Source organism: Camelus bactrianus, chromosome 4, assembly GCF_048773025.1.
Source record: "Camelus bactrianus isolate YW-2024 breed Bactrian camel chromosome 4, ASM4877302v1, whole genome shotgun sequence".
Taxonomy (NCBI): domain Eukaryota; kingdom Metazoa; phylum Chordata; class Mammalia; order Artiodactyla; family Camelidae; genus Camelus; species Camelus bactrianus.
This window is the reverse complement of record NC_133542.1, coordinates 85,272,485-85,284,558: the sequence shown is the minus strand read 5'-3', so window position 1 is coordinate 85,284,558 and position 12,074 is coordinate 85,272,485. Positions and strand designations below refer to the sequence as shown.

Genomic DNA, 12,074 nt, shown 5'->3' with positions numbered 1-12,074 from the left:
GGAAACAGGCTTAAAGATCCAACTGCTGAATAAAAAAGATGAACAGGGGAAAGAGTACATGTAATAAACAATTTTATATGGTAAGTAAAGAAGATAAAATCCTTGTCACAGCTTCTACATAAATACTAGCAAGGAAAAAAATAAATCCTGAATCACTTAAAAAAAAAAAAAACCCTATGGCCTTATAGTTCAATAGTTAGAACTTTTCAAATTACTTTTATTTATGTGTCCAGCAGGTTGGTATAATGATGCTCGATTTAGACACAAGGAAACTGGAAGTCTGGAATAGCAAACACATCTCTACCAAGGCCAGACAGCTAATAAATGTGAAGGACTTGATTTGGGGTACAAATGCACATGGATATACGATGTGAGTGGCAGAAATGTTTTGTAAGACAAAGGAAAAAAAATCTTGATTTCTTCTTTTTTTTAGAATAAAAGCTCCTAATTTTTAAACACTGGCAAAAACAAAAACTGCTATTTATAACTACTCCGTGAGTTACATAAAGCTGGCAGGCTACGACTTTCCAACCTCTGGTGTTAACTGCTCACCTAAGATCACACTGCTTGCTCCCGATGGGAGAGGTCCTGCTGCTAGCCTTATTCATAGATAAGAAACCATGCCATGTAAAGCAAGTCTGAAATAAGAATGGGACGGAGAATTGCAGACAGCTGAACGGCTCTGTAGTCAAAGATCACACATGGCCAGAGGGGCCACTTTGCTTTATTCTTTCCCAAGGTTAATTAACAGCAGCTAGCAAGTCTCTTAGCAAGTCTCACCGGCAGCTGAAATGTCAGTTAGGCCCAGCAAGGTGAAAAGGGAAGTAAAGTCGTGATGAATGATGATGGCAACAGCCAGGTGCCCCCACCATGGGGCCTTTTCGGACAGCAGGGGCCCACGCTGCCCCCTTTCTGCAGCTCTGCTGCGCCGCAAGCTTCTTGGTACCTGGTTGCTATTTACATCTGCCCGGTTGCTGTTTGCCCTGCCTGTCACAGATGCCCAGGAAGGGTGCTGGCCCAGGGCTGGGTGTTTACAAAGACTGGCCATCCCACCTGGTTCTGTCTTCCTGTCTCTGATGTTCTGTCTAGTCTGCTGTTTGCTGAACTGGGTTCTTACCCACAGTTTCCAGATTCTCCCCCTCTCCTCCCATTGTCTTAAATTCTCGTCCGATCCCCTCACCCTGCAGCCACCTTAACCCAGCATTGACTCCTCGGAGTCCAAATGGTCAAATCATTAAGAAAAAGTGAAACACAGGTTCAAAACAGCGTCGTTGAATAGCAAAGTAAGACCCTGAGCTCTTACCATAACTGTTGAAGCAATCTCAAATTCAGTGCAATTTAGGATTCTCCTCACAGATTGAATATATTCCTAGAATTTAATTAGTATCATAATTTTCAATATAAACGTTTACAAGGTAAACCATTCCAAAGGCTATACAAATTGCTTAAAATGAAAAAATAATATTATAGAGTAATGCATTCTGAACAGGGAGTCTGTATGTTACCGCAATTAACTCTGTCTAGTCTATTACACATCAGAGGAAAGCTAATTTGCAAATTATGTACCAGCAGTTTGCTTGTGTCATTTATTTTATACTCAGAATGCTTTAACCACAGAAAAATGTTAGAAACAATGGTTAATTTCCCAGGCAAGCCCTCAAAAGTCCTTTTAACCCATGGAAGAGCAAAATACTGTATATCTGCAGGAGAATATAAATGCTGGGGCAGTAAGATGTAAGGAACCAAAGTTGATTACTGTTCAGACAGAATGGTAACAATTTTCTTAATATAAGAAGTAGATTTAAGGTGTAATAATGGCAGACAAAATCAAGAAAGAGAAAGACATTCTGTAAATGCTTAATTTGTACCAGATACTCTACCAAGTTGAAATTAAAAGCTAATCTGAACCTAAATCCCTAAACTTCATCCATCATACAATGGTCTCTTTCAAATAACTGTTTAGCCACTAGAAATTAACGTTTGCACCTACTAGTGTAATAACACATCACCATTATAAAGTATACACATAAGAAATTAAAAGGAACAAGATAAAGTGACAGTTATTTCTAATATGAATTATACATTGTAATTGTGCTTAAAAAACCCTTCGCTCACTAAAATATTAATACATTTAACAGTTAATGGGATTGATATGCTTCATTTTTTTAAAAATCTTGATTTAGAAGTCTAGCTGTAAGTTCAGCCATTTCAATTCTTGATTTTTAACAGGTGCTATAACTTAAAAAGATACATTACCATAATATGTAAATGCAAATGCAGGAATGATTACACTCATTTTTTTTTATCCCATCCAGCAATGATGTACATTTGGTTAGTGAATTTCCAACTTCCTAAATGCTAATCAGATGTTAAAAACTTGGGAAACTGCTGCACTTTTTAAAAATGTTTATTAGCAAATGAGTTAAAAAAAACCCACTGAAACATTATTTAGATGATTTCGAAGCAGGTTATAAAATTTTGTTTTGTGGCTATCAATATAATACTTTACTTTGAAAACCAATTAAAGGGAAACGGACATTCATTCTGCCTTCTCAGTAGGAAAACTGGTTTCAGGGTAACCAAAGAGCCCCCGCTGAACGAGGGACAGCTCAACCCCCATAAGAGTAAGCCAGCTAATAAATTACGGGGGAGTGACATAATTAGAAAGATGTTATACTGAAAGCGTAATAAAATTACTGATTCGGGCAAGTATGATCAATTGTTTAAAACACTAAGATGCACGACTGAAGGGGAACTGATTATACAAACAGTTTCAAAATAATACCACACAGAATGCTTAATTCATAAGGAGAACACAGTACATTGAAGGGACGTGACAGCTGGCACCTAATAACCATTAACGGTCATTTAGGTATTATATGCCTTCTGATGTGACGCAACACATATTACTAATGCACAAGGTTATAGATACAACTTCCAACTCACAAGAAATACAAAGAATGGAGAGACGAGTGAAAAATACAATAAAGAAGAAACCAGAGAAATTCAACAGGTGGAACTTTCTACAATAACAGGTCTGGTCTCTTCATAAATCAGTGTTCACAAAAAAGGACCATGTGCGAGAGAGTCTAAGAACACGACAACCCCATGCAAGGAATGGTCCTGGATTAGACACTGGTTTGGAAATTTTGCGTCAGTTGAGAAATATGATTATAATCTGGGTATAAAGATGATAAAACAAGCATAAAATGAAAGAAGAGATCACTGACTAAAAAAAAAAAAAATCGGGTGATAAACCCTGTACTGGTTCATATATCCTGCTTCTATAAATATAAAAAGTACTTTTTAGAAGAAATCTTTCTAAATTTCTCAAGGGTATAAATATCGGTTTTGTACATGACCTTTTATTTAAATGACAAAATGACAGAACAGACTTTCAAACTTTTATTTTCGAAATACTCTCTCAATCGTGAATGTGTTTTGAAAGGCACTTACTTTTCCACTTAGAACTTCACCATTACTTGAAATGACAGGTCAAGGAGCATCACCCCAAAGTCTGGCTAGCAAAGAGACACTGACTTATCTCAACAGGATAGCAAACTTAGTCCTTTCGTAAAATGATACAGTTCACTTATCTTTTTGGAAAAAAAAAAAAAAAAACTCTGTTATCTTTTATGTTCTTTAACCCTTTTACAGTGAGTGGTACAGAAAGATGTTTAGTTTCATCCTGATTGGTTACCCAAGAATCTACCATTTCAAAACAACTAGCAAATTCATTTACCAGACCACATAAACTGTAAGGCATGGAAATACGTTGAAAACAAATGAACAGTTAAACTGTTCTCACTTCTGATACCACAGATGGCGCCTGACCGCCCGACAAAAGAATTAAATAAGCATGGGCATGTCAATCCTATTTTAAGCATTTGAGTATTTGAAGCATTTGTAAAGCCTAACCTCTTCTGTTTTAAAAATAAATAGGATTACTAACACTTGATTCTCACACCCTCTCACGCCCCCTTTTAGGTCCTTTTGAGCCCACAAGCATACAATTCCTTTCCCAGGTCCAGAATTTAAAGGGACAGATAAAGAGAGTCAGTCCATTTGGAACACTTCCTTCCTGATAGTTCTTTCTCCAGAGTTTTTGTTTGTGATTTAGCATCACTACACCACCCTCTAAGTCAGTCACCAAAAAGCCTTATTATCGCCAGAACTCCTCAAACAACTCCAGAAAAAGGTTATCAGGCTTGAAGATCAATTTTTAGGGAGTTTTCACTCATCTCTACAAATCTTTAACCAGAGGATTCAACAGACTTCAACCAGATCAAACCCTTACTTACTTCTATTTTGATGTTTAATCTTGGGGGATAGCCTTATTATATCTTGACATTCCTTTGCTACTATTAATAAATCTCCGTTTCTTAGAAGTTTTTCTGCTCCTGCGTTAGCCGGCCAGTCATGGCTACAAAGATATTCGTTACAGCCAAAAGATGTAATCCTCCTGCCAAGCTGGCTTCTAACTGAACAGAGGAATGAACTCTAGTCCTAATTGCTTCCCTGGCACTTTCCTAACCAATCAAATCAGTGCTAACCTGGGAGTGTAAAATCCTGGAAGGATTTCTAAATCTAAAATACATTAACTATAGAAAAATAAACGTCTGCATGCCAAAATACAACCATAAACAAAGTCAAAAGGCCAGCACCAAACTGGGAATGGATATGCTAACAAATTTTCAATCAATATGCCAAGGAGTTACTGCTTTTTCACTAGCTATAAAAAACAACAGCAAAAGGGACACTATGAACTCATCTACAAAACAGAAACAGACTTGCAAACATAGTAAACAATCTTACAGTTACCGGGGAAAGGGGGTGGGAGGGGATAAATTTGGGAGTTTGAGATTTACAAATGTTAGTCACTATATAAAAAATAGATTTTAAAAAAAGTTTCTTCTGTATACAGCACAGGGAACTATGTTCAATACCTTGTAACAACCTTTAATGGAAAAAAAAAAGGAAAACGAATGTATGTATGTACATGCATGACTGGGACATTGTGCTGCACACCAGAAACTGACACACTGTAACTGTACTTCAATTGAAAAAAAAAACAAACAGCAATAAGATTTAAAAAGAGAGATCTCTTATTTAGAAAATTATCAAGTGTTTTGTTTCTAAGACAACCCCTGGCTCCCACCATGCCCACAGCCATCCTCTAAGGGGTTCTTGCACACTGAAGTCACCCTATCTGGCTCCTCAAGACCCCACCATCTTAGGGACATCCCATCTGACCAGAGACAAATGACTGAGCCCAAAGCAGCCCAGGCAGAGCTCTGTGTGTTCTGCTCAGGAGCATGTAGTTGGAACTGCTCCAGCCATCCAGACTTTCCCTTGGGCAGTGTAAAGACTTTCACTGTTACACCAAGGGCCATTTCTCCAGGGTTCCCTTTAATATTTTATGAACACCAGGATTCTGGCTGCATCCGTTTTCCTGCAAAGTTGTCATGATTTACACTAATCCTCAGGGTTCCCCTCCCTAGTAACTGGCCAAGGAACGGGACCAAATGCCCCAATTAAAACAGCCACCTCCCCATACTCTTTTCCTTGGGACCCTGCATAGGCTCTTTCCACCCCTGCTCAGGATTTTTGCTGCTAAGCACAATAAATACGAGACATGACAAAAACAAAAACAAAAACAAAAACAAAAACAAAAACAAAAAACAAAAAACAAACATAAATACTCCATCTGGGTAAGCTTAAGAATTCAAATATTAAGAGACCTAATGTACAACCTCTTTTTCATACATTCAGAGATGATAATAAAACTTAGTTATCTCAGGAACATTTTTCTCAATTACTTTTGTGAGCACAAATACAAAACAAACCCCCCCATAGGCCTTAATCATTGTTGTTAACCATACACCTTAAACACAGAAAAGGAAACTATTCAATTTTGAGGTTTCAACTAGTTACTAGTTGAACTTCAGTTTCAACTAGTACCACCAACTTTTGTTCTCATCATTGTAAATTCCAGATTATCAAACTCCGTGTCAGAAAAGCGATTTTAAAAGAAAACATGACAGTAGCAGGTGGCAAGCAGGGGGAGAAAAGAACTTACCTCAAGAACTCTGAAACGCAATCTTCTTTTATCTACATTAACTATGACACCTGCCATGGGTGTGAGTGGAAGAAATACCCACTCCACATTCTTCTGCACTGAACAGAGTAGCTAGCTTCCACACCACCAGAAAAATGAGGGGCACCACTCTTGAGGAGCCTTTAGCTTACTCAGGACGACTGTTACTTGGGTACTCCTGAGGATGGATGCACTGGGTGCCAGACAAAATTTGACTCTCAAAAACCAAATATCTTCCGTGATATTTACAAATAAGTGAAATTCACAACTCACGGAAATACTGGCAATTCCAACGCACACTTCCAATGACCCAAACAGACCAACCACTCAATACCGTATGTAATCTACGTAGCATGTGACCCATTTTCCTAGAAGACTCACATGCCTAGTCCTCCTGCCACCTGTGTTTAGAATCACACCTTAGGGGGAAATGGCCTGTATTCAAATTATAAAGCGCTCCTACCTCATAAGACATACTTTTGACGCTTTTTTTTTAAATTAATTATTGGTCCTGACTCTCCTTTTACCACTTTACTAAATGGATCATGAATTAATAAAAGCATAGCTTTGGCGCATTATTTTCTAACCTTAAGTGCCATGACATATAAAAAGGTTTTCATGCGAGCTGGTCAATTTTTTTAGAAAAATAGACTTTTTAGAGCACTTTTCAGGTTCAGAACAGCAAAACTGAGTAGAAGGTACAGAGCTCTCCCTCATACCCCTTCCTCCAAAGCCTTTTCCAGTTGGTCCATTTTTTTTAAAAAAAGCAAAACATGTTCTTTCTGGAAAGAAACCAGGACAGCTTAGAAAAAGTAATTTCCGAATTCCAACCCCAAATGTAAAGCACCACTGTTGTCTGCGTCTTCCCTGACGCAACTGAAAAGTAGCTGAATACTTACCATATAGCATCCAACAAGGAAAGCAGCATTGGCTTGTTTTCTCTGATCAGGGCCAGTAAAATGAATAATTTTCTTCCTCATCATTGTAATGGACTGCATAAAGATAAACAGCTGTTAGTGTTTGCTTTTAATTTCAAGTTCTCTAAAACTTTATGATTTTGTGATTAAACTTTGTGATTAAAATAAATTCCAAATCTCACAATGGCCAAGTATTCATACTAGCAAGGCTTTTTCTTTAAACATTAGCTTTGATACCCTGAAGTACCATGTACCTCCCCAGAAAAGGTATATTTTTGGAGTAAAATGAATGCACCATTAAAGAGTAGGAGATGAGATACCTGAAACTAAGGTAATACTGTAAATCAACTATACTTCAATTTTTAAGAAAAAAGAGTAGGAGAGGAGACAGGAACAGATATATGCTCCAAGTATATATCTCTGGAAGAATATATAAAAAGTTGGAAAAGGTTAAGAGAGATCTTTTCTTTCCTTTCCCTACTGTCTGAAAATCTATTCCCAAAACCTTTAAATCAAAATAAAAGGGTACAGAAATGGGCAAAGGTAATTCATTCTGTAAGAAATCAGGACAGTGAATGGGGTAGGGAGGGGTGGGGTGAAGAGGAAGATACAGAGATAACCCACGAGTGTCAGTGGGTCCTTCTGCAGTGTTGCTGGGGTGCTAATAATGTTCTCTTCCTGACCCCATGATCAAGATGATTACCCATGCATATTCAGTTTGTGAAAATTCATTGAGCTGTATACTCATCATCTGTAAGTATTTCTGTATGTACATTTGCTTCCATAAAAAGTCAAAAACAAAAAGGATATGGAATTTAAAAACCAAAGGAACACACTGTTAGTACTTCCTCACCTGAACTTCACTAACGTGAGCAGAAATGGATTCAAGTAAGGGTCAGGAACAGGATACATTCAGCTGAATAAGCAAGGTGCCTCTTAGCTTCTGTGAGTCACTGTTCCAGTGATAAATATGTACCTATTTTCCTCTACTGTTCACGTAGGGTAAGAGATTCAAGGTGAGAAGAACCCAACCAGCCTTCAAGCAGCACAAACACAGGAGACTCAGCGCCAATTCTCAGCACACGTTTATCACTATTAATTGAACAGGAATCAAGGCTTTGATCAGATGAGATGAGATGGTCAACACCCTGCAAGGTGTTCTAGTAAACAATTATTTAATTCTTAAAAAAGGACTACCATATTCTCAGTTGATCAAGTATGTTAAAAAAAAATCCTTCAATATTAAAGCAAGTGAACACAAGCGGGGGAAAGGAAGTTATTTTTAGCTGCCTGGTCCTGCATGAACCAAAAGACCTGCCATTAGTAACTGGAAAAAGGGAGCAGGGGGAACATAAACACCCAAGGCCATAAATGCTTACATTCCTGTTCAAGGGAGGAATAAAGTCCAGAAAGAAGAGTCTCCATCTCTGTATAAACCTCTAGTGACTACAAACACAATACAGAATGAAAAAGCAATGCTACAGCTTCCATTTTACATATAAATTCTACATAGTAACTTTGATCAGACAGGTGTTTCTAATATTTATGATGTGGAATTTTACATTTGATGCTCAAAGAAAAAAATCTGCCTTACCCACATACTTTAAATATAATTTTTAATTAAAAATAAATTTTATTTCTTTGTACTAGTCCTAGTAAGTAATCAACTGAATAAACTTGTTTTGAAAAAGCACCTGCCCCAATCAATACAATCCCTATCAAAATACCAATGGCATTTTTCACAGAACTAGAACAGATAATTTAAATTTTGTATGGAAACACAAAAGACCCCGAATGGCCAAAACAATCTTGAGAAAGGAGGACAGAGATGGAGGAATCGTGTTCCCTGACTTCAGACTATACTACAAAGCTGCAGTAATCAAAACAGTATGGTGCTGCCACAACGAGACACATAGATCAACTGAATAGGATAGAGAGTCCAGAAATAAACCCATGCACTTACGATCAATCTACAACAAAGGAAGCAAGAATATACAATGGAGAAAAGACAGCCTCTTCAATAAGTGGTGCTGGGAAAACTGGACGGTTACACGTAAAAGAGTGAAGTTAGAATATTCTCTAACACCACATCCAAAAATAAACTCAAAATGGATTAAAGACCTAAATATAAGACCAGATACTGTAAAACTCCTGGAGGAAAACATAAGCAAAATACTCTTTGACACAAATCACAGCAATATTTTTTCGGATCCATCTCCTAAAGTTAAAGGAAATAAAAGCAAAAATAAACAAATGGAATGTAATTTAATTTAAAAGCTTTTGCACGACAAAGGATACCATCAACAAACAAAAAAAAAAACAACCTACTGAATGGGAGAAAATATTTGCAAATGATATGATTGATAAAGGATTAATATCCAACATATATAAACAGCTCGTACAACTCAACATCAAAAAAAAATTTTTTTTTAATGAGCAGAACTGAATAGACATTTTTCCAAAGAGGAAATGCAGATGACCAATAGGCACATAAAAAAATGCTCAACATCACTAATAATCAAGGAAATGCAAATCAAAACCACAATGAAATATATCACCTCACACCTGTCAAAATGGCCATCATCAAAAAGAACAAATAACAAATGTTGGCAAGGATGTGGAAAAAAGGGAATCATTCATTCTACACTGTTGGTGGGAATGCAGTTTGGTGCAGCTACTGTGAAAAGCAGTATGGAGGTTTCTCAAAAAAACTAAAATTAGAACTAGCATACCATACAACCCAGCAATTCCACTCCTGGGCATATATCCAAAATAGCCAAAATGCTAATTGGAAAAGATACATGCACCTGAATGTTCATAGCAGTATTATTTACAAAAGCCAAGATATGGAAGCAACCTAAGTGTCCATCAACAGACTAATGGATAAAGAAGATGTGGTATATATACAATGGAATACTACTCAGCCATAAAAAAGAATGAAATCTTGCCATTTGCAACAACGTGATGGACTTGAAGGGTATTAAGCTAAGTGAAATAAGTCAGACAAGAAAGACAAATACAAAGATATCACTTATATATGGCACCTAAAAAAATAAACTAAGTGAATATAACAACAAAGAAACAGACTCACAGATAAAGAGAACAAAATAGTGGTTACCAGTGGGGAGGGAGGGATGGGCAATATAGCGGTGGGAGAGTGGGAGGCGCAAACTACTGGGTATAAGACTGGCTCCAGGATGTATTGTACAATGTGGGGAATACAGCCAACATTTCGAAATAACTGTAAATGGAAAGTAACCTTGAAAATTTTTATTAAATATTTTTAATTAAAAAAAAAAAAGCACCTGCCACCATATCCAGTGTTTCTACTTGAGAATTTACAGTGACTAATTTGGAACTGCTAGTAGTACGTATACACTTCTTACTGTACATGACCAAAAATTCAAAGTTTTTTTTTAAATAAATGAGTATGGTCTAAGTTCAAACTAATAGTAACACACTTTTACAATTCAGTGATACGGTCTTAAAGATAAGCTGTTTGCCCTTATTTCCCTGCTCCTTAATCATATGTGGGAAGTGAAGAGCCACAAGTTAGTACAATTTCATGGGAGGCTCAAGATATAATGAGCTAAAGATGAACCGACTTCTCTTTATTAGTTTGCTGACACTCCCTATCACAGTGAAGGCAGAAAGAATAATGATCAAAGGAAGGAAAGATTTTCTTATGAGGTTCAGTTCCAGTAGGTCAAACGATAAGAGGTTCACTTTAATGTTTTTGTTTTGTTTTTTAGGAGAGAGGTAATTAGGTTTATTTATTTATTTTTAAGGGAGGTACTGGGGATTGAACCCAGGACCCCGTGCATGCTAAGCACGCACTCTGCCACTGAGCTATACCTTCCCACCAAGGTTAACTTTATTAACCATTTTCACTTTGACTTTTCAAATAGCTGAGCATCGCTAATCCAAACCAGAACCAAATGACCCACACTTAAACCATTCAATCAAAACGCTGGAAAACAGATACATTATGACTTTAAAAGCCATAAACCATGGGTATGTCCCGAATATCACGGCAGTGAAGAAGCATGACATTTCCTTTTTAAAAACAGAGGGATCCCCCCTCCCCTCAAGATCAGGCTAATAATGATTTACTTAAGTCAAGTCTTCAGTAAAAAATATTTTACCTTTAATTTCTTATTTATCTTGCAGCAATATCTGTAAACCATTGCTAGATTCAGTGGTCCAAAATCTGCGTAGAAGCTTTAAAAACGAAAAACAAAAATGTGTATGTACATTCTAGAGGCTCTGAATATAAATGCCTGTTTGTAGCTACAAGGTCAAATTAAAGTAAGAAAGCATACACCAAATTATTATAGGTCATACAACTTAAAGGTACTGCCTTACTAATGGAAGAAATACTCTGATTAAAAAATTGACTATTAAAATGCATGACAAGTGCTATAACACTTAAATCTAACCTCAAACAATATATGAAAATACCTTCTGAATTTTTTTTTTAAAAACCCTCTTTTTCCACACATATTTTTTCCACTGGCAGAAACACGTCTTAAGAACTTGTTTGCATAAACAGTTAGCCTGCTCTGAGGTTTAGCAAGAATGGTAGCTGGTTAGTACACTAGTTTATACCTCATTATACTGTAAACTATTAGAATTCCAAATGTAAATTGTTCAATTTAGGGAGGTTCTTTCATTTTAATGTTTTCCCTAAGGATCTATTTTATTACCAAGGGTTAAAGAAAAAAGCATCCTGCAGTTATCAATCAAAAGATCTGCAATTTTCCAATGTTATAAACATACCTTTAGATTCTTCAAAATAAAAAAAAGTTACTAACAATCTTTTAAAAAACAATACTTACTTTTCATATTCAAGTTCATTATCTATGCTGAAATAATGTACATTTGATGAACTCTTTGGTCTGCTGTAGAGAATGGCAAAACAAAGGCGATCTGAAATGGAAAAATTGCAATGTTCCTTCCTTCACATGATCAAAAACGTTTCATATATGCAACTCTTTCCAAATAAAGTCAAACTTTTTTTTTCCATGCATGTTTCAGATGGTAAGGGTGCCAATGGATAA

The 12,074-nt window shown here is 36.6% G+C and overlaps 1 protein-coding gene across 7 annotated transcripts in view; it reads right to left on the bottom strand.

The window, feature by feature from the left end:
* Positions 1 to 12,074, bottom strand: part of CDC14B (cell division cycle 14B) — a 97,094-nt gene that overhangs the window by 47,092 nt on the left and 37,928 nt on the right. For all 7 annotated transcript variants that reach the window (XM_074363039.1, XM_074363035.1, XM_074363033.1 and 4 more), the window contains exons 2-4: positions 11,853 to 11,943; positions 11,160 to 11,235; positions 6,997 to 7,089 (exon numbers count right to left, since the gene is read on the bottom strand). In XM_074363039.1, the coding sequence (XP_074219140.1) occupies positions 6,997 to 7,089; positions 11,160 to 11,235; positions 11,853 to 11,943 (260 nt within the window). The remainder of the gene's footprint in view (positions 1 to 6,996; positions 7,090 to 11,159; positions 11,236 to 11,852; positions 11,944 to 12,074) is intronic.